Source organism: Notothenia rossii (genome assembly GCF_949606895.1).
Source record: "Notothenia rossii genome assembly, chromosome: 11".
NCBI lineage: Eukaryota > Metazoa > Chordata > Actinopteri > Perciformes > Nototheniidae > Notothenia > Notothenia rossii.
The window spans coordinates 35,595,760-35,619,230 of NC_136910.1; the positions used below are offsets into that span (position 1 = coordinate 35,595,760).

The following is a 23,471-nucleotide window of genomic DNA, read 5'->3' on the forward strand; positions in this document are numbered from 1 at the left end:
ATAAATCCTCCTAGTTATTTGTTCATTATTGGTTCAGTCTGCGATTAGTCAGAGAACCAAAAAGAAATGAATTTCACTGTAATACTCAGGGTTCCTACGGTCATTAAAAATCTGGAAAAGTCATGGAAATTCAAAATGCAAATTCCAGGCCCTGGAAACGTTATGGAAAACAATATTTTTCCCAAAGTTTTGGAAAAGTCATGGAAATGTAACCAAAGTTGCATCAAATATAATTTATATTTTATTGAATCGCCAAAATAGTAATACTATAACGATAATAAATACTGTATAGTAATGAAACGTAAAATGGCCTTTAACTGTCGAGGTATTTAGCTGGTGAGAGATTTTACAATCACGCCCTCTAGTCTACAGTGGCTAGTCTGTAGGAGCTAGTAAGCCTACTATTCGATTTGTTTTAGATAGGCACAGCATGTTTCATATGCAGACCTTTATTTTCCAGCTTACCATGTTCATATAAAAATGTTTCAGTGGTACCGCTGAGAGTCCTTTTTTTGATCATAGAAAATAAGGTAAAGATCATGGAGAAGTCATTGAAAATCATTGGTGAAAAAGTGTATGAACCCTGAATATATATATATGACAAAGAAAAGCAGTTTAACCTCATATTTAAGAAGCAAAAAATATAGAATATACAAGTCAATTTTATCATCAATATCTGTGATTGTGTTGCAAACAGGGAGACCAAAATTCAGTTTTACACTGTCCCAAAGATGAAAATATATACCACAAAAAATGTATATACAAACATACACAAAATAAAGAAAACAATATAAAAAAGGCATATAAATAAATATATAAAAATAGTACAGCCTTTATTTTAAAAATCCCTGAAATGATTTAGTGATAATCAAACTATCTGTCCATTTTTTTATTCTCGATTAACTATTCAATAAATCAACTAATCATTTCAGCTGTAGTTCTCTCATGAAGATGAATTTTTTTTCAAGGAGGTAATCAATATTTATCAGATAAATGAACTGTAAATGTAATGAATGATTTGTATTGAGTCCTTTATTTAAACAGGTAGTCTTGTTAAGATCAGTTGCTCGTTGTAAAGAGACATGTGTACAAAATAAATAAATATATCCACATACAAGTCAAGCATTGAAAGACGAATACATGTAACACCTGAAGGTGGGTGTAGATTATTGTGGTAATGTTATGCAAGCCTAACCTCTTTGTGAAAGAAGCATAAAACTTAGCCCACATGTGTCAAACTCAAGGCCCGGGGGCCAAATCAGGCCCTTGGTGGATTTAATTTCGGCCCGCAGGATAATTTTAAATTACTATTAGATCTGGCCCGCTGGTATATTGCACGCACACCTTCACTCCATCCGGAGGGTCTCCTCAGCTCAGAGCCTGACCCCAAACATTGATGACCTTGCACCCAAGATGAGATGCCAAGTGTCTGGTTTGAACCAGCATCACAGAGCAGCACACTGAGTTTCAATGGGTGTTTTCTTTTGTACTTTTTTCCTCTCATGACAACAGGGCCTGTTTGGTTTTTTCTTTGAGGGAAATAGTTTTTTTGATAAGAAATGGCTCTGCAGATAGAGCCATAAGAAATGAATGCAACAGACTATTTAATGTTGTTTTTATAGGCAATCATATAAGCTTTGTTAGTTCCAGGTTTAATATGTGCAATAAGTTCATTTCAATAAGTTTTGCAATAAACGTTGAACCAGTCCTGCCAACGACTAGTACCCATTTTTTTTTATTTTGGCCCACTGTGTATTTGAGTTTGACACCCCTGGCCTATCTCTACCCTGGAATTATGTAACACACCCCCAGTGTCTGCATCTGGATAATACCATAATAATACCTTCTTTACAAAATGATTTCCACATCCACAGAGATTAGCCTCCCTGTGTCAGAGGTGTGTGTTTATAACCTGCCGCATGATGGATGGGCGACCGCTGGAATTAAACCGTGGATTCCAGCTCTCTCACTGCGTCACTCAGACACTTCATTATAACACTGGGTGCAGGCTTTAATGTGCTCCATCTACTGGATTTATTGTAAAACTGGAAGTCTTATTAATAATAAACAAAGCTAAGGTTATGTTACATTACCTTAATGGCTGGGTCACAGGGAAAATAAGCTTCTTTATCACATTATTCCTGGTGGCAGGGGCCCTAAATTAAAACCATTCTCTTTTTGAAGAATTTCTGTGTACAATGGCAAATGCACCAATGGTAAAGCTCTGTCACTGTTTAAACCATTCAGACTGATTCTTTCTAATAAATCATCTTTAAGCTTTTAACTGTGCTTAATTATTAACACTTTATTCAGTCAGCTGGAATGTCTGTTTTATACTAAACAAATGAATCGATACATCATCTGTAAAAGAGACAAGAGATTCATTTAATTATTTGTATTGTAACATTATTGCTTATTTTTGCTTAGTTTTATAAACACTGTCCAAGTTTCTAGGATGGCTTGGGTGTTTCAGTTCCCAGGCTTATGTTTTGTTTTGTACTTTAGAATACTGCACAATGGCTCCCTCTGCTGGACAAAGAATCTACATGCACTGTTTGAATATACCTCAGATTTCTTTCAATACAACATTCTTTTACAAGAGCTAAATAGAAATGAACAATCTCCAACAGGTGCACACAGGTCCGTACAACATATTTTAAGAGATTAATCACAGTTATCTGACCTGAAAGAAACAGGTGTGTGAGCTCCAGTCACTATATAACTGTTCACTTTTGAGCTGTAAGTAGAATTTCTTTAGTGTTTAGCTGTTTTGAGTATCCTTTATCTTGTCACTGTGTGAGCTCACTGCAGTTTCAGCGTATGACGTGAATCAAGAATCACCATTTGTGATTTAAATGTGGTCATCATTTAAAAAAACAATGTTTTCACCAAATACAGTCTGCTTCAGGTCAAAACCATTTATCATATCCATATAAAAAAAAGATGGAAATAATAAGACCTTAGCCCTAAGAATTACAAGAGTTAGACGCCTTAAGCCACATTAGGGTAGCAGGGTTCTTGAATAGTACATGGCAACTAACATAGGACGCAACCTCCAACATATGAGACAGGAAACATGAACAAAGCTTAACGTCATGTTAAGAGGTTGTCTGGCTTGACAAGTGTGACCAACATAAAAAAAGAGCTGTGTAAAAAGAATCTTTCAGTAAAACACGCATTTAAAAATGTCATTGTGGTAAGCTCTGTACAAACACTACGACGTTTTTTAAAATGTTTTTATTAAAAGGCAGAGGTTTCTCCTGGCACTTTGTCAGTAAAAATGCAAAAGGTATACGAATAAACTTCCATTCTTGGCTCACAGAGAGATGAGGAAGTTTCCTATAATGCATTTCTATCTATGTTGTTGTGCAATGTTGGATGTTTGCTGGCAGGTACCTGTGTGTGTTTATGATGTCTGTGTGTGTGCACGTGTGTCCCGTTTCCCCCTGGCCCACCTCCCTCCTGTGACGTGACTTGCAGAGAGAGGCAGGCTAAATGAGACATGCATAATTCAGAGTTTCACTATAACACTGCTGCAGCTTTTTTTGTGTGTGTGTTTTTTGAACTCCTGTCACTTTGCTGCAGAATCAAAGAATAAAAAGGGAAATTGAGGGAAGCAGGGGATTCAAACACTAGCTTTCATACTCTTGTCAGCTCCGACATGATGTTAATATGAACACATCACAAGAGGAACCACACGTATTTCCCTCACACTGTGCATGTAGTCAAACATGTATGTTGCTAGTTGTTAGTGGGTGTTTCTGGCTGGGATCTACTCTGGCTCTGGGGACATGCCCTATTTGAACCTAGTTGCACAAACTTTGAAAAACGTTGTGAGACTACATATTTTAAGGGCATTGTTATGTTAACTTTGGTGACATGGCGTTGTTAACTTTGTGGTTATTTAAACTGTTATTTGTGATCATTTATAACTATTTAAAAATGAATCTTTATTTTTGCTCGATTCTAGGAGTACTATTGAAGAGGCGTATGCCAGGTCTATGACCAAACTTGCCAAGTCAGCGGGCAACTTTTCTCAGCTCGGGTGAGTGTGCACAGCATTGTAGTTTTCCAGAGTGAAGACTAGTTTGCATTAATATAAGTTTTTCTATCCTCTGATGGATATTTTCTGTTTAATCCCAGGACTTTTGCTCCGGTGTGGGATGTGGTCAAGACGTCAACAGAGAAGCTTGCCAGCTGTCACATGGAGCTGGTGAGGAAACTACAGGAACTTATAAAAGAGGTCCAGAAGTATGTGGAGGAGCAGGCCAAAGCACACAAAAAGGTAAAGAGATCGAAAAAGAAATGTGGCAATCACTTTCTCAAATCGCAAATGATGTTTTAACTGAAGCTGCTGTAATAAAACGTCTCTGAATAATAACATCTTTAACATTGAAAAGCCACCATTATGTCAATTCTGTGATGAGAGGAATACCAGATGTATTTGTTTTTCTACAGTCCAAACGTTGCAAGTCTGTAGTCCAAGATTCAAAATTGGCTAAAGCCACGCTATATTGACTTTTTACATTTACACCTTTAAAATTATTTTTGGGGCTTTTGGATGAAAATAGATGATAACAACAATTATTCTTCTGGGTAAAATACTTATTTTTAAAAGTCAATCAAGGAGTTATCTGCATTAAAAGTGTTTAAAAATATAAATTGCAAAGACAACTTTATCGCCCCAAAAAAACCTCACTAAAATACAGAGTAATATTGAGGAATGGGAATTTAAATCAGGAACGTGGATGAGAAACAGGTTTTGGCATCATCAATACCGAAATGTTCCCTTTTGGTCTGCCATTCTTTCCCATAAACCTTGTTTTTTACAAGTGGTTAACATTACAAAATAAGAGTTTAAAGATGGACCTTTTCTCACCTCTATTTCTTCCTCCGTTATTGGTAATATCTGTTCTTCGTCGCACGAAATTCTTTATTATTCCGCCGGGTTATTTTGCGCCTCTTCTGCTCCCACATTCCATATCGCAGAAACTCCATTCAAACATCAAAACGTTCAGCTCGGTCGGGAATCGATGGCTATTACTTTTCTCATTCATAACTTTCATAATTCCAGAGATATATCCCATAATTCATCACATCTTTAACATGGAAGTCAATGGAGAAACTCTTCAGACTTGAAAAATCTTCATGCGACTTCAACTGCTAACTGCTCCTTCATACTTTCACTCAGAAACCTCATTCCAACTTTAAAATGTTACAAATCTTTCTTTAATTATTCGTGTAACACAACTTTTGAATCTGATTCATACTTTTAGATATATTAAACATTGTTCAGACCTTGGTAAAGAGGCCTTCTTCAGATTTTAGAGTGCGTGATGTCACAGCTAAAGTGGAGGACAGATTTAATTCTTTCTTCCTATTTTCTTTTAAACCTGCCATAATTCCCAAATCCTACATTCCTGAGACATCATTTTTCATGACAAACGTAGGAAGACATCTCGTAGCTTGAAAAATAAAAAAAGATTAAGCAAAATAATTAAACAAAATGCCTCTTGAGGGCATGAAGTGACAAAACATTTCAACATGTCTCTATTAAACCCCATTGTAAATTCAGCCTCATCTTTCCCCACCATAGCAGCCGTAAACCTTTTTAGTTAATCTGCCAAAAAGGCCACATTATTGACCCGAAAGTACACAAAAAGCACACTTCAGATGCTTAAGTTCCTTGACATGCTTCACGCTTTGAAATTTCACTGATATTTGTTACGGTTTTTCAACAAAACGTTCACATCTAAGAGGTTTATCTCTCATTCAGAGCAATGAAAATGCTCTCCTCTCACTGATTACTCCACATTACCATGGAAACCTTTGGTCTCTGGACTCGTCGTTAGCTCAAATATAAACACCTGTGTCATGGAACACGATGATGTCATAACTCCAACTGACATGCTCAGAGCACAGGAGTTGTGTTTGTGCTTTCAGCATGACAAAAAGCTGTCACAGCGCCTCTCCGTCGCAGCGCCTCTCCATCACAGCGCCTCTCCGTCACAGCGCCTCTCCATCACCTCCCCACACTCCCTGCTCCTCTCACTCTGTGTTTCTTGGCTTACTTGCAGACACAGTGAATACTGTAGCTAAGCAGTGTGAATAACACAAAATAAACACTCTGAGTCTTGGAGTGGCTCCTGAGAAAGCCTACATAATTTATTTAGCTTACTCCAGGGATGTTTACATTATACCATAAATGTGTCAAAATGAGAAACAAATAGGGTTCAGAGACGGTGATGAGTAAAACAAACGACCAAGCTTACTGTGTGGCCACTGTCATTACCCCTTTATTTAACACTTTTATGTCCTTAAAGTAAGCCAATGTGACGAGCTTTGCAGATGGAACAAATGTGGTTTATTAAGAACAAATGCAGAGACTTATATATTTTTTAACAGCCGCTATATAATTTTAACTGCTTCCTGCTGTGCTATGCAGTTCTTTATCACATGCTGCAGAATAAAACTGAAGGACTGCAAAAGGGTTTTAATAGAGCCGTAAAGGACCTCTGTCTACACTGAAATTGAGTTTGTTATTAACTGAAACTTATTTATTTAGGATAAACTCCTTGAGATGAACCATCTCACTTTTAATGGGGTCCTAACATAGTACAAACAGCAACACAGTGAAGAGGAAACAAAACAAAATGACCAAACCAAATCAAGTCACAACACAACCAACAGAAATGAATCACAACACAAACACTCACAACAATTTAAAATGCTAACATAACCATGGCCACAGAGAGGCCATGAACAAATACATTGGCCCAGCAATAAAAATGAAATAAATATGGACACAATTCGCCTCAAAATCAGAAGACAAAGTATTTTTAAACATTTGAATTGTTAAAAATTTGAAAGGAAGTTATTAGCGTAACTAAGTTATGATAAACAAGGGGATTCCAAGACAAGTGTTTACTGTATTACGTTAACTATACAATAGCTGCATAGTTAGTAGCTGACATATCATATTTTATTCATGTGTATGTTTTCAGACAAAAGAAGAGGTGGCGTCCACCCTTGAGGCTGTGCAGAACATCCAGACCACCTCTCAGGCTCTGCAGAAGTCCAAGGAGATCTACAATGCCAAAACCGTGGAGCAGGAGCGCCTCCGCAAAGAGGGGGCCACCCAGAGAGATGTGGACAAGGTGGGAGGTCACAAATGACGTACACACACACACACACCCTCATAGTCATGGTTTTAGTAATAAGGCATGATGAAGTGCCTTAACACTCCACTCTATACAGAAACTTTAACCCCAGAAGCGGCTTGGCTTCAGAAGTTAAGTGGAGCTCGGTTTCCTTGCTGATTTGTCAGTCGATCTGTGAAAACAGAGGGCCTTTGTGTATCGTACATAAACTGATGATGGCTGTTTATACTTTGCAGGCTGGAGTGAAAGCCAAAAAGGCCACGGAAACCTACAAGTCATACGTGGAGAAATATGCTGCCGCCAAGTCAGAGTTTGAACAGAAGATGGCAGAAACAGCACAGGTGTGTGTGTGTGTGTGTGTGTGTGTGTGTGTGTGTGTGTGTGTGTGTGTGTGTGTGTGTGTGTGTGTGTGTGTGTGTGTGTGTGTGTGTGTGTGTGTGTGTGTGTGTGTGTGTGTGTGTGTGTGTGTGTGTGTGTGTGTGTGTGTGTGTGTGTGTGTGTGTGTGTGTGTGTGTGTGTGTGTGTGTGTGTGTGTGTGTGTGTGTGTGTGTGTGTGTGTGTTTGTGTGTGTGTGTCACAATTCATGCCCTGTATCATCTCCAGATTGTGTTTTTTCCTCTGTAACGGAATCGTTGTGGAAAACCCTGATTGGATCCATATTGAAGGACTGATTAGATAAACTCCAAATTAAAATCAGATCAACAGAATTTGGCCTCCATATCCTCCCTCACCGCCACCAGAAATGTTTCCAGTTAGCGTAGCGTTTCTGTTTCCCCCCTAGCGAAAGCAGCACTGCTCCCCCCAGGATCACAGTCTACGGCTCATCTCAAACGCAGCACATGTGGACATGAGTTATAAACACTGAACACATGTGTTCTGACATCACCAGGGGTCCTACATGTGTGTCCTCTTTGTTTCGAGCGTGTCTGTGTGTGAGCATATGCTATCTGTTTCCGTGGAGAAGGACAAAAGCCTTATTTATTTGTCTCTGTAGTGTAGATGCAGGAGCGTGTGGCTCTTTATCTCTGAGCTTGTGGTTTCTTCTTCCTCTGCATCCTCACTTTGATTATCTCCTCGGTTAACCCTGAGTCAGACTTAAATGGGAGTAAACACTAGTATTTAGTCTACACCATACTACTGCTTGAGGCCAAAATGAACCTCCGTCCATGTGTCTCATGTATGGAATAAGAGACGCCAGGAACTATAGCAGAGGTGGAAGAAGAGTAAATGTACTAAGTTACTTTACACCACTGAACTAAAGTGTGTGAGAGCACGATAGACTACCCAAACAGACACGCAGGAAGCGGCTGGGGCAGAATAAGGAAGTGAAGTTTCCTATTCTGCATTTCATCCATAACTTGTTTTTGTTTTCATGCCTGTTAAACGACACCATGATGCAGATTGTGCATGAAACTCATTTGATATGTTTGTTGCTCCACCGTGCCATAACTCACCTCGCCCTGTTTTTTTAGAAATTCCAAGACATTGAAGAAAACCACACTCTCCACATGAAGGAGATCATCCAGTCATACTCGCAGTCCGTCGAGGAAACACACGTTCAAATAGGAGAGGTGAGTGTGCACACACACACACACACACACACACACACACACACACACACACACACACACACACACACACACACACACACACACACACGCTCTGAAACATTCCTGTGGGTGGAGTAGGTGTCTTGTTGACCTGTGGCTCCACTCATTGGGTTCACTGTGTGTCATATCAATTAGTGTCGTCTTTGATCTCGCTAATCGTTTAACTAAGAACCAGGAAATGGGCCATTCAGCCTTTTATGCCAGGCAATTAAAAACTGATCAAAACTCCCTCTCAGCCTATCTAAAACACCTCCAGAAGTCCAAACACTCGTCAAATCCTGTGTCAGAAAGTTAGAAGTGCTGCACTAGGCGCGTTTGTTCCTGCTAGATTGTGTTTAGGTTTGAGGATATGGCATCAAGTTAAATTCAATTACGATTTTAAAGGCTTTCAAACATTATCCACAGCTATATTAATCAGAATCTAACATTAACCAGAGATTTATTTTCATTTATTTATTCAGCAATCATACTTACCAGCGCCACACAGAAAGACTAACGACAATCTGTTGCTCTGTTCTCATTCATCTGAAGCTTCTCTGAGCTGATGCTGTGATGTAGTTCTGCTGTTGCCCATAGATGGCGTCACAGCTCCACCAAAAGGGTCTCAGTCCAGTCTGCAGCCTGGTCTGCACTTTGGAAAAGATGTGGAGCGACAGGCTACCGCAGGTTATTCAGCCTCACAGTTTGGGCAGGAGATGGCCAGTGCTGCCTGTTGCTGAAACAAATGAAAATATGACTACCGTAATTTTCGGACTATAAGGCGCACCTGAATATAAGCCGCAGCAGCTAAATTGAATGATGTGTACATATATAAGCCGCACTGGACTATAAACCGCAGGTGTTTTAATGTTTAATTACCATATGTAAGGGTTCGTGCACAGAGGGGATTGTCGGGAAAGAGATGGCTGTTTGAGGAAGCTCCAATTTTATTAACATTTCAACAAACAAGTTGCATATTTGCTTAACGTATTCAAGTGTTAGCATTTAGTGCAATAGTAGCTACAGAACATGTACTGTGCTGTATAAACTGTACTGTATGACATAGCGTTTCAGACACACAAACTTTTCAACTTTCAAACTTAAACGGTGCGCTCCCAGCGCACGTACCGACAGTGATCTACAGCAGTGGTTTTCAACCAGTGGTACGGGGACAAACTGTCTCGCTCTCGTAATGTCTGTCTGTCTTGCTCTCGTTCTGTCTCTCGTCCCACTCTCGGTTCCACTTTTACATTTGTGCGCTACCTGTCTCAGTCTTTTCCGGCCTCCAGCTTTTCCTGCTGGAGCCTGCCGCTTAAAGGTGGGGGGCACGGACCGGCCATAGAGCCCATAGAGTTAAAGGTGGTGGACTGTAACCTGTAAAATCCATAGATTTAGGAGGTCCCCTAGTAGCCGTTAGCTGTAAAAATCCATAGATTAGCCGCACCGTTATATAAGCCGCAGGGTCGAAAAATGGGGGAAAAGGCGCGGCTTATAGTCCGAAAATTACGGTAGTCCACCATAAACAAGAAAAACCTGAGCACACAAGGAAATAGTGATTTAGTGGTCAATACTCTGAAGACCGAATATGAGGGACTATGGGATGTTAGTAGGCTTGTTTGAGACAAGCGAGACCTGCGCAATTGCGATCAACATCTTGCTCGTGCGTTGCATGATGGTTAGTCATTTTGTCCAACTTGCTCTGGAGGCTCGCCTACATGAGACGTTGAAATCTCGCGGGACAAAGACGCCCGCAGCCTTGAGAGCGAGGCGCGGCGAGGCGGCGCAGTTCCTCTCCAAGGGCTGCGGAAGCGAAATGCTTGATGGGAAACGACTCGCTGGTATCTCGAGCTGAACGCTCATTGGTGGTTTTTACCCCGTGCTGGTGATGAAACTCTCCAATTGGCTCGGCAAAAGTTTGTTGTTGTTTTGTGTCAGTTTTACGTCGCCACTTCCATTCACATTTTTCATCATTGTTCCACAATGTTTATCATCATGAAATTAATATCTATATATGTTATACTATGCTTGCACTGCTTACCGTTTTTATACTTTATATATCTTAGCATATTCATACACACTGTTCATACTGCTCACAGGCTGCTGTGTATATCTAGTGTATTCATACCCCTCACTGTTTATTCATCATTCAATTCATTCTATATTTTATTCTATAGATTGTGTACATTACTTTTCTCTTTACTGCTTGTTGCACTCCTGGTTAGAAGCTAAACTGCATTTCGTTGTCTCAGTACCTGTAATATGTGCAATAACATTAGAGTTGAATCTAATCTTGAGCAGGAACAAATGTATTTACTTAGTAGGCCTACATATCTGACATTAACGATTAAACACGTGTGCATTCTTTATAAATGCAAACTTAGTCAAGCCGACTCCGGAGGTGGCGGTATGCACCTTAAAGTTGTTTGCAATCCGCCGGATTCTTCAAGCCTAGTATCACATAAGGGGGAGGCAAGAGGGTGAGGGAGGAGGGTGAAGCAACATTGTGCTTAGTCACTGTCTGAGCCCACAGGCCCTGATGCTGACAAGCTAACACACACACATTCATACGTTTACATATACTTGCATTTTTGAATGATACCTCTTAAACCCCACGGACCTGCCGAAGGGAACGAAATCACAACATCTGCAAGCAAAAGTGTCTGAGGGCTTCTTAAGATTTAATAAACTATGAATGTTTCATATCTATGTTTTTTTTTTTTAAAAGCCTCTGAATTAGCGACGGCCAAAACAATATTAAGGCCGTTAGCACAGAACTCTAGCTATACCGATCAATATACTTATTGGGTCTGCACAAACAAGCTTAGCTAACATCCTGAGATTCCACAGATTATAGAAGTATAAGGATCATCACTTAGCGATCAGAACTCGTGACAGGGGAAGCAAAGACAGACAACACGCGAGTAGCTTTAGGTAGCAAAACATGGAGATATGCTCACTTTAGCTGTTATTCTGATCAAAAGTCGTGTTCAATGGCATTAAAACGAGAAAAAAGCGGCTGAAGGTTAATCCAAAGGTTATAGCAATGTGTCTGTCACTTTGAAAAAATTATTGATAGCCCATAATTCAATTTTTATGCAAAAATCTGAGAACAAAAATGAGCTGCTAATGGTAGCCACCAGAGTCTAGCGCAGCTTCCGGTTTTTCTACGCGTCACTATCACTCCTTATTTAGTAACCTGTGTGTGTATGGAGAACTTTCCCTCGATTCCATTGACTCTGACGGTTAGAAAGAGATGTGAATCATCAAAATCGACCAAGGGGGGCCGGAGATATGGAAAATCCACCAAAATGACCCCAGAAGTGGTTTTGTTTAGCTAAATCTCTCTAAAAAGGTCAAATGTCAATTGTTTTGCATCAATCTTGATACAGGGTACTTATTATATGTTGTACTTTGGATTCCTAAAGCTTTTAGTCTACTAACCCATCATCCAAGGTTAGTTTTCACTGTAAGTAAAAAAAGAATCTTTGGACGGACACTATAATTTACATTTTTTTTACTATGTTCAATCTGACTTTTCTTTAAAATAAAAAACATCTATATTGATTCTGACTTTTCTACATCCAACTCACAGGTTTTATCATTACTTGAGAAAAAAGATTATTAATTTCCCCTTTTTAGAAGTGTAGTTATGGTCATTTGTTCTGGGAATGTCATTTTCGAGCCTGTGACCTGAAAAACAGGCTTGGGGTCTAACAGGTTGTGCTGTAATTTTCCTTCGAGCAAGAAACTGTTTAATATAAACCTCCAAAACAGTTTTCTTGAGTTTTGTCCCACTGATTAATTCTTAAATGATATTTTATTACCCAATGTATTGTTATATTGACAGATGTTCTTACTTAAATAAATCCAATGTAACCGGTAATATAGTTCAAAGCGGCAACAATAAGTGACACGTACCTTGTCCAAAGACTTGCGATACAGTACATTTACAGTTATATCCACTGTGCCTGATTATTTCTGCACACAAGAGCAAAATTAAGAATTGAAAGACAAATTAAAGTAAACTCTTATATGGTTTTCAATAGTTCATATGAAATGTGTGCTAATGGAGTGAGGTAAGCTGAAGGTAAATGAGGAAAGGTCAATTTTCAATATTGAAACGAGATAGCAATAAGATATATATATACAGTCAAACTATTTTTGTATTGTTATATATAAATCGTTTAACTTTAATTATTTATTCAACCAATAAAAGCTTTCCAAATAGTTTCCAACAGATTAAAAGTATGAATAGACAATATGTCAAAACAAACAGGTAGAAGCTTAAATGGTGACTCCACTGATTTTAGGCATCATTCTTCATTGTGATGAGGAAAGACGAAATGACCTTGAAGCTTCATCAGCAGCTTCTTATTGACATTCAAAGCGCCTGTGAAGAGGCCTGCACCGCTGGGTGTGATAGTAGTGTGTGTGTTCTCAGTAAACATCCTAACTGGCAGGTGAACAGGAACTGCTGAAGACATGTGTGTCACTTTATCAGAGGAGACAGGGGTGGTCTGCACTCTCACCAGGTCAACAGTGGAGTTAGTATTGACTGTTGAATTGAATTTTACTCCACTACATTTATTTAATACCTTTAGTTACTTTGCAGATTTGAATTAATGATGTGAAATATAATCAAGTTTTAAATTAGACTTTAGTTCCACCTGGAGTGAATTCACAAGCTATCCTGCAGCATACAAAGTCATTAAAGGGCCCATGTCATGCTTTTCCGGTTATTACCCGTCCCCTTGTGTATTATGAAGGTTTTTCTGCATGTAAACGGTCTGTAGTCACAAACCCTCAAAGTACACCCTGTAGCGAGTAAAACTCTAACACAGAAAAGACCTGTCTATGCTGCCCCAGAACGCCTCGTTGCTGTATGAGAAACCAATGAGATTTTGGAAAATTGAACAATATAAATCTATTCTAGTAGACCTCAACAATGGAATTATGATCAGTAGAAATGGCCATGACATGGAACCTTTTAAAACTAGCTGCACCTTTACCAGCTTTGAGAACACTTTAATGATCAATAATTATAAAACACATCATACAGTATATATTATTCTGAAATGGACCAATCAGCACAATGACTACTTTTACTTTTGCTACTTTTATATATTTAACACTTTTCTACTTTTACTTGAGTAACATTTTGAATACAGGACTTGTACTTGTTACAGAGTATTCTTACACTCTGTTACTTCTACTTTTCCCACCTCTGTACGTACGAAGAAGTGCAGAGAAGTAAACTCAGGGCAGGTGTGTCTGTGAGGTTTGCGTGCTCTGTTTGTTTTTCGTAAGTGAGCGTGTGTGTGTGAGTGTGTATGGGGATCCCTTGAAGGCAGAGGCTGTTTTGAGCATGTGGTCGAAAGTCTCCATGGGACGAGGTGTGTGTGTGTGTGTGTGTGTGTGTGTGTGTGTGTGTGTGTGTGTGTGTGTGTGTGTGTGTGTGTGTGTGTGTGTGTGTGTGTGTGTGTGTGTGTGTGTGTGTGTGTGTGTGTGTGTGTGTGTGTGTGTGTGTGTGTGTGTGTGTGTGTGTGTGTGTGTGTGTGTGTGTGTGTGTGTGTGTGTGTGTGTGTGTGTGTGTGTGTGTGTGTGTGTGTGGCAAGCGGGGCACGCAGGTTGCTGACATTACTGCCCTCCGTCATGGCAGCAGCACCTGACAGATCGCGTGTGATGCAGCGAGCATGATTCCTCACACACACACATCACCCTCCCCCCAACATCCTCTCCTGCCAGGGCACAGAAGGCTAATGCACTCCACCTCTCCACAGGGGCCTGGGGGGCAGACACATATGTGTGTCTTTGCGTGTGTGTTTGTTTGATGGTGGAGCCACTCTGCGCTTACAGTATCACGCACATCTAAATGGTTTGGTGAGATGGCACAGTTAGATGCTGTTCTTCATCCCCATGCCTATACGCAGCTCTCACTTCCCCCTCAGTAAACACACAAGCCCATGCACATCCAAAACAAACAAGCAAACACACACTATCCTTCCTCTGATACTGCCCAAAGGGCTTCAGCTGACCACAGTGCTAACTACAATGATTCAACCTGACACAAAAGAAACTCAGTAAAGTACAGTATATCTCTGTGGGGCCAATTACGCAAAGCACCGTGGGGCGGCCTCCACAGATGGCGTGCAGTCTACGCATCCTGGTGTCAGGAAACACTACGCCAAGTAGACCAGGCTTGCTAAAGCGACAAAACCCTATCTAACTACAGTAGATTGCTATTAAACTTTGGCGAAAAACAAAAACATTATCAACGTGACCAGAGTTGGGTGTAACGCGTTACTGTAATAATATTACTTTTGTCGGTAACGGAGTAGTGTAATGCGTTACTTTTATAATTCAGTAATCACACTACAGTTACTAACATTGCCCCGACACGCGTTACTTCGTTACTTTTATAAAATCAGTCATAATCACACTGACAGACAAGAGGGGTTTCCGTCGCAGGCGTACGTAATCTGCGCGACTTGCGCGTCCACATCTCCACGTGCAGTGCTGCATAAACATGGCTGAGTCAGCGATAACTTTCGAGGGGTGGAGGTATGCCCATTATTTTGAGTTCGTCCGAAGAATAGACAGGAATGTGACGGTGCATACTGTGTCCAGGCCAGAAGCTGTTATCCACTGCTGTAAACACCACGTCAAACCTCAACAAACACCTGCAAAGAACATATGCTAAGGTGAAGCTAATAGCTAAGGTTTATACAGTTAGTTTTATACAGGCTATTTATTTGTAAAGTATTTGTTTATTTTGCCAGTGTCACATCACATTGATATGGCCCACTTTTTCCGTTATTACACATTTTCTCTTGAAATGCTCTTTACGTTTCACAGACTTTTAGCTTGTTGTGGTAGGCTGGTAGCCTATTTTATTAAAGAGCATATCAAAAGAAAGACTTGTGTTATGTCTTCCTTAATGCAATAGTAATTGGGGGTGCAAGTGGAGTCTCGCAGAGGCAAAACTGTGGCGCGCTTACACTGTAGGTGCGCTGCAGTCTGCGTGATTTGCCTGTAGGGAGGGGCGGGCCGGCCCTGCGAGTAAAGTAACGAGTAAAGTAACAAGTTACTTTATGTAGAGAGTAACGAAGTAGTGTAATATATTACTTTTTTTTAAAAAGTAATATGTAATATATTACTTTTTTTTAGTAACGACCCCATCTCTGAATGTGACATACCGATTTGTAAGTCTACTCCTGCTCTAAGGAGTTCACTTAGTGCAGGTTTAAAGTGTCCATAATTGCATTATGTAATGTATGTAGCTGACAAGAACAAGACTTAATAGATTTATTGCAGTTACAAAAGTTTTTCTTTGTGTTCTATTCAACTATTGCCTCACTTTAAAAAAAACTCTCATTCTTCAGGCTAACAGCATGCTTGGCAAACCACCATACATTATGTATTGTGTTGTTCCATCTCTGCTGGTGTGTTTTAAAAATAACTGTGCTGCCAGCACTAGGATGTAGTTAACAGTGTGTGTGTGTGTGTGTGTGTGTGTGTGTGTGTGTGTGTGTGTGTGTGTGTGTGTGTGTGTGTGTGTGTGTGTGTGTGTGTGTGTGTGTGTGTGTGTGTGTGTGTGTGTGTGTGTGTGTGTGTGTGTGTGTGTGTGTGTGTGTGTGTGTGTGTGTGTGTGTGTGTGTGTGTGTGTGTGTGTGTGTGTGTGTGTGTGTGTGTGTGTGTGTGTGTGTGTGTGTGTAAATAATAAATAGATCAAACAATTAAATGTGTAAGTCTTTCAACAAGACACTCAATTAATCAAACATTCACACATGGTGCAGTAAAAAAATGTTTCGATTACTTTTTTTATTCAAAGTGAAGGCATATGTCAGAAAATATTACAAATAACTTTACTTAAAGGAGAGGTGTCATGGCCATTTCCACTGATCATAATTCCATTGTTCAGGTATACTAAAATAGAAAAATACTGTGCAATTCTCCAAACTCACATTGGTTTCGCATACAGCATCTCTGTAAAGTATGTGTATTCAGCAGTGTTCACTTTCTCCACTAAACGGCTCGCTGCAGCCCCCCCCCCCCCCCCCTTCCGTGATTTCCTTGTTTAGCGACACACAGCCAAACACAGCCAAACTCAACCTGAACACACACAAAATCACAGCCGAAATAAAAACAATAAGTGTGGCTTGATATTGAATAAGAAAAAGGTTTATAGGTTGATAAACGCTGTGAGAATGGGTCTGCAGAGAGAATTTCGCGCGATCCCAACTGTCTGTTCTCAGCCTGCAGCACAGAGCAGAAATCAGCAGGGCTGCCTGCACTGAGTGTGTGTGTGGATTGGTCAATTTGGACCAATCAGCCGCGGCTTAACGTAACGGCTCCGCGCACGTAACGTAACGGCTCCACGGATTGGCCCATTTAGTTCCGGGTACGTGCTTACGAAAGCACGTACCCGGAACTAAATGGACCCGTACCCGGAAGAATCAAATGACTATGACGTCATGATGACGTTTCACCAACGAGGCGTTTTGGGGAGGTATTTTCTGTTTTAGAGTTTTACTGGCTACAGGGTGTACTTTGAGGGTTTGTCACTCTGCAGACCGTTTACATGCAGAACAACCTTCATAACACACAAGGGGACGGGTAATAACCGGAAAAGCATGACATGTGGCCTTTCAAATCAAATCAAATCAAGTTTTATTTATAAAGCAAATTTATAAACGATTTTTGGTCGAGCCAAAGTGTTGTACATATAATAAAAATAGCCTACAGTAGAGACACTTTACAGCAAATACAACAGCACAGTTTGTTCAGAATATCAGTAGGAGAAAAACGACACCCTCTATCCTTAGACCCTCACATCGTACAAGGAAAAACTTCCAGAGAAAAAACCCACAGTTTAAAGGGGAATAAATGGGAGAAACCTCAGGGAGAGCAACAGAGGAGGGATCCCTCTCCCAGGACGGACAGACGTGCAATAGATGCCGTGTGTAAATCGAAGAGATAATACATTTTACAGCCTATAGACCTAATGTTAGGCAATGCATGTGTCTGTAATAAGAAGATGAATCCACGAGGATGTCAGCTACAATCCTGTGGAAGCCATCAGGGAAGCAGCATGACGAGACCCAATGCAGGACCGCAGAGACAGGTTCAGCCACGACCCGAAGTCCACGACTTAATCCAGAACTCAGGATAGAGGATCCAGGACACAGGAATATAGCAAGAGGATCAGCCTCGACTCCGGATCCCGGCGTCGATATAGATACAAAACAAGAAAAAAGATTTGGGTGGGTTAATCGGAACAAGAGAATACACCGACACAGACAGAGAGGGAAAAGGTCATTGGATAAAAGTTATTCTTGATAACCCTCTAGAAAGATCTCATGAACTTCCCCACTCAACCTTTATGACACTCAGGTTCATATCAGTGTAAAAATAATACAAAAAACACAATGTGATGACAACGGCACAGAAATGATATAGTTTCAGCAAATCCACATGAATTAAAAACAATATGTTCACAAACAAGAGGAATACCTCGTAAAGGCCACTATGATGACATTTATTGAATCATTACATGTTTTCTTTTGTCATTGTTGCTTTGTTTTACCTACACAAAATGTAATTATTCATGATTTGTTTTGGATTGTGTAGGTCCAGAATGAATTTGTGAGGAACGTTGAGAACACCTCAGTGGACAGTTTAATACAAAAGCTGGCCGAGAGCAAAGGAACGGGCAAGGAGAGACCAGGTAAGAATCTTTTATCTTATATTCTAATAACAAATATTTGTGTTGTGAGTAAATAAGTGAGCGTGCCTGTCCCTGCCTCTTGGGGAGGTTAGGGATGTATAGAGAGGGGCAATTAGAAGTAAGAGTGCGCCATCACAGGCAATCATAGTAATCTGCTGTAAAGGTAGCAGGCTTGGCATTCCAGTAAGCATGTGACACACTGGGGGCTTTGCTCTGCACAGACTAAGCAGGCAGAACAACCTTTCAGGAGGTCAGAGCCCAACAATGACTCTTGTGTAAACTTTGCCATGCCACAATAATCAAGGGAATACTCCTCTTGCTCTACCCCCTCGGCTCCCTCTTTTTCACACACACACACACACACACACACACACACACACACACACACACACACACACACACACACACACACACACACACACACACACACACACACACACACACACACACACACACACACACACACACACACACACACACACACACACACACACACACACACACACACACACACACACACACACACGCTCCAGCTCATTCATTGATAGTTGTAGCAGTGTAGGAGCTCTGAAACATGATCACTGTTTACTTGTTTTAGTCAGTCAAATCTAATAAGATTAGAATAGATCCACTAGACACTATGGACAGAATACATGTACCATAGACTGTTTTTGTCATTTTTAATAATATTATGAGGTCCCTCATCAGATCCAGTCAGTCACTGGGTATCTGGGGGGGGGGGGGGGGGGGAGTAGTGTATGTGTATGCATTGCATGTTTACATTTTGAAGCCCTGTCTTAAATATACAATTACTCCCCTGGTCGCTGTATTGGTACTACATTACGTCAGGTCACACACACAAAGGCTTAACCTCTGCTGTGTTTGTGTGTACACACACGGTGACCCCTGTGTCCAGACGCTGCGTCCAGGGAGTGGTGGCCTTCATTTGTTTGGACAGCAGAATTAATTGAGGCTAAAAAAACGGTCAGAAAATTCCTCTTGTATCAAGCTGTTCATTAGGGATTGCGCAGCAGCCCTGGGCCTGTCAGAAAAATAACCTGTCCGTCCCCTGATGAAATAGCTGAACGGATGGCTGGTCCACTGCCTTTAGAGAGAGAGAGGTTGAATAAACTTTCTATTGAGGAAACAATCCCAAAGTGACACGCTGCGAGGCAGGGGGGTTCGGAGTGTTCAACGATATCCAGCTGAGCTGTCAACTGGCGGAGGGCCAGACACGCAAACCCCCCGCCCCTCTCCCACTCCCAGTGCCATGTGAAGCATATGCAATTTAAAAAACCATTCTCCGCTCATGCGTGACTGCATGCTTCCCTCACAGAGAGGAGGAAGAAAAGAAACATCTTCCCCTGTATAAACAAAGTCGTCTGTCTGTTTAGGAGATGTTTAAACAGTTCCTAATGTCGGCCCACATTTAGGTAATATTCATGTGTCTGGTGTTTGGACTTTTCCTGCAGTTGGTGTGCATAAATATTGTCAGATGCTATCCCAGGGTGCTAGAGGCAAAGAGTTCCTGCTCTGCCTGGGCCTGACGTACATGCACAGCATGTGTTTCACATCCCAGAGATAACGAACACAATGTGTGATTCAACAATTCTTTCTCAGTCTTTTTTTGTATTCCTTTTGTTTGACAATATCTCCAACTGATGCATTTCATGAAAGGTGAAATCAAATGAGGTAATGTTTATGAGCTCCTTCTCTTGAAACACAACACACCTCTTGAGTTAAAATATCCTCACCTGTTTTCTGTCAGCACACTTACCGAATATGGATGATGGATGGATAGATAGATAGATAGATAGATAGATAGATAGATAGATAGATAGATAGAAAATGGTTTAAGATACTGAAAGTATATTCAGTATCTTAACACTTTTTAAATCATAATACATTTGAATATTCTCTAATATATACAAATCTACTCAACACATAAACATAGTGAACTTTTATACACTAAAATATTATATACAGTAGCTTGAAATGGCCGTCTCTCCTGTTTCCTCCCATGAGAGAAAGTTCTTGAATGAGCATGCCAATCTTGTTTTGATTGGCATGAGACTCTCTCCCTTTCACACACAGCGGTTCGTGCTGCCGTTGTGTGTTCGCCGGCGGTGAAGAGGCCCGATATTGCACAGTAGAGTAGATCGGTCATTGGTTTACTTTATCCACTTCACTTGGCGTGATGCATGCCTCTCGTGACTCGCGGCTTCCCTGCGCTTCACTCGGCGCTGCACACGCCAAACAAAGCGTCAATTCTGCGCGTGACTGACATCCTCTGGGGAGAGAGATTGGACTGCTGCTACTGTATACATTTTGAGTTAAAATATCATTAGCTTTGTTGTTTTCAGGTCAAGGCATGTTAGTGTATCGGACATACTGCCAGAGGGTCTCTCTCTCTTCTGCTTAGCTTGCAAGCTATTAAGCTGTATATACATTATATCTGTGTCCATGTGGTCTGATGGCAAACACACTGCATGTCTTCCAGGTCAGGCTTTTTGTGTAAGAATGTATGAATAATATACACTAAAGGCTATTTAAATGCATAGTCAAACGTACAGATACAATGGACTAATGCAGATTTTACACTGACATAAAGGATTTCAGACAATTTGGAAAAATACTCATTTGCAATATTTCGAATGATATTGCAACTGTGAAATTGTTCACGATATTCGAGAGATAAGTAATTTTTTTAATTAAACTTCTCATTGCCATTGAAAAATGAATTTAGACTATTATAGTGCCATTTTTAAAGATGATCAGTTGCAAACAAATCTTATTTAGTTAAGTCTGTAGACTACGATTTGTATGCAGGTAAATCCCTGCTGATACTTCATTAAAAACACTTTTTATCTAACAAATATTGTGCATCCTGCTATTTGAATATTGCACGAGTCCATAATGCAATCTAAATATGCAGTTATAAGGTTAAGGTGTCACTCTTCCTAATAGATATTACAATCACACAACACCAACCGCCCAACCTAGCTGCTTTCTCTGAGTGACATGCACACTCATTGCATGCCCTGCCTCTGTTTTCTCTTCAGCTTTCAGTGAGTGTGTGCGTGTGCGTGTGCGTGTGCGTGTGAGTGCGTATGTGTATGTGTGTGTTTGCGTGAGCATGTGTATGTTTGTTACAGTGCTTTTCCTTTGAAAATCCTCCATAAATGTTTCTGGAGGCACTCTTGAAGCGTGACAGTGCTGTGCAGGGCCTTGGAGGTACATGTTGTGTATAATTGATGAGCATTAAATTAAGTGTAAACACTTTTGTTTTTTGCTCTTCTCGTCATTTCAATCATAGATCTGTATAACCAAAAGCAATGTTATTTTTGTTTGGATAAATCCATGGCTGGTTGTGATCTGAGGGATATTACGGCTGTTGGCTGGAATACATCTGACACTGTTAGTTCAGTCTATTAATCAGGGATGCTATGATTATTTCAGATGTGTGTTCGTTTGTGCTGATTATTTTGCTATGTTTATTTTAGGGTAGAGCTGTAACAATAAGGTCTTTAGACAGAAAAACAATTGCCAACTGTTATGATTATCATTAATAGTTAAGTGATTTCTTCATGCAGAAATTGCAGAAATTGTTATTTTCAGGCCCTTTTTTAAATACAAAGATTTCCTGATTTAAAAAAAAAAAGAATTCAGTAAACTTAATGGATACATTAGTGTTTTTATCTGACAAGAAAACATCAAAAATAAGGTGCAACCTTAGGGTTGGAGAAACTAAGACATATTTCACTTTTTTTGGCATTTTATATTGGAACATTCAAAGGCTTCATTGTCATATGCACAATAACTATAGTGTAGTTACAATGAAAATCTTGTGTTCAAGAGACCTCCAACAGTGCAACTTACCAATATAATTAAAATATTAACAAGTATGTAAGTCAAATAGTTTAATAAACTTGTGAGAGGGACACCATAGTAAAAGTAAAATAAATCAAATGAATAGATCATTGTAATAAGGGTGTGTTGCAGTATGGTACTTTCCCCTTGGGATTTCTTGCTTGCCAAAGAGAGAGGGAGAGGAGGGCTGCTTCTAAGCCCGAGAGCAGATTTGTCCATGTGGCTTTAAACACTTCACTGCATGTAATCTCCCACTTGTTTGTCTAGTTGTAATAGGGTTAGGGACTTTGCATGTCCCGTGTTGGAGGTTCACTTTTCTATTCGTTGTTTGCTATGAGCACCTATCCTGTTCATAGAGAATCAGTTCATGATGGGTTTTAGATTATATTCCACTTTACAAGTACTAAGACAACAAAATGTAGTCAGCATCTAACCAGAATTCCAAAACAAGTAGTGAAGAGTTATTAATAGTATAATGTATAGTCAGTATTTACACTACAACTCTATAAGGAGTTATACACACAATACATCATTTCTATCTGTATATATATGTCCCTCTTAAGGGTGACTAGAAAACAATAAAGGTTGGTCACAAAAGAAGGTGGTATAATCAGCAGAATAGAAATTCCATTTATTAGAGATCAGGTATAAAAGATGAATGCAGCCAATACAAACAGAATACATGTGAATACACTATAGACCGTTTTTGACATTTCCAATAGTATGAATAAATATGAGTATGCTTAAGAATGTTATTGTTTTCATGTGAGGAAGACTTTGTGCTGCATAGTGCTTTGTGTCCCCAGGAGGCAGTGTCACATCTCAGTGAGGGCCACCAGACACACATTTGACTCTGCTGTTGACCCTGTCTGCCCTGTGGGAGCAGCCGGCCTGTTTGTGTATACACTCTGTAGCACACCAGACTGAATGCTGTGTGTTTGCCAAAGTGTGTTTGTGCTGTGTGTATGTGTGTGTGATTATTGCGTGATGTACATTCACAGCATTCACAGCAGTAGGCCGTTGACCCTTTCCGTGCCAAATGAACCTAACATTTTTTTTTTGTCTCGTTAGGACCCATTGAGTTTGAGGAGTGCAATACAGCTATTGCTACGGAAGGTACGTCTT

General features: G+C 40.2%; 1 protein-coding gene across 7 annotated transcripts in view; it reads left to right on the top strand.

Moving 5' to 3' along the window:
- Nucleotides 1–23,471, top strand: part of fcho2 (FCH and mu domain containing endocytic adaptor 2) — a 57,157-nt gene that overhangs the window by 12,566 nt on the left and 21,120 nt on the right. For all 7 annotated transcript variants that reach the window (XM_079659502.1, XM_079659504.1, XM_079659505.1 and 4 more), the window contains exons 3-9: nt 3,971–4,045; nt 4,144–4,285; nt 7,005–7,157; nt 7,397–7,501; nt 8,633–8,731; nt 18,380–18,476; nt 23,418–23,462. In XM_079659502.1, the coding sequence (XP_079515628.1) occupies nt 3,971–4,045; nt 4,144–4,285; nt 7,005–7,157; nt 7,397–7,501; nt 8,633–8,731; nt 18,380–18,476; nt 23,418–23,462 (716 nt within the window). The remainder of the gene's footprint in view (nt 1–3,970; nt 4,046–4,143; nt 4,286–7,004; nt 7,158–7,396; nt 7,502–8,632; nt 8,732–18,379; nt 18,477–23,417; nt 23,463–23,471) is intronic.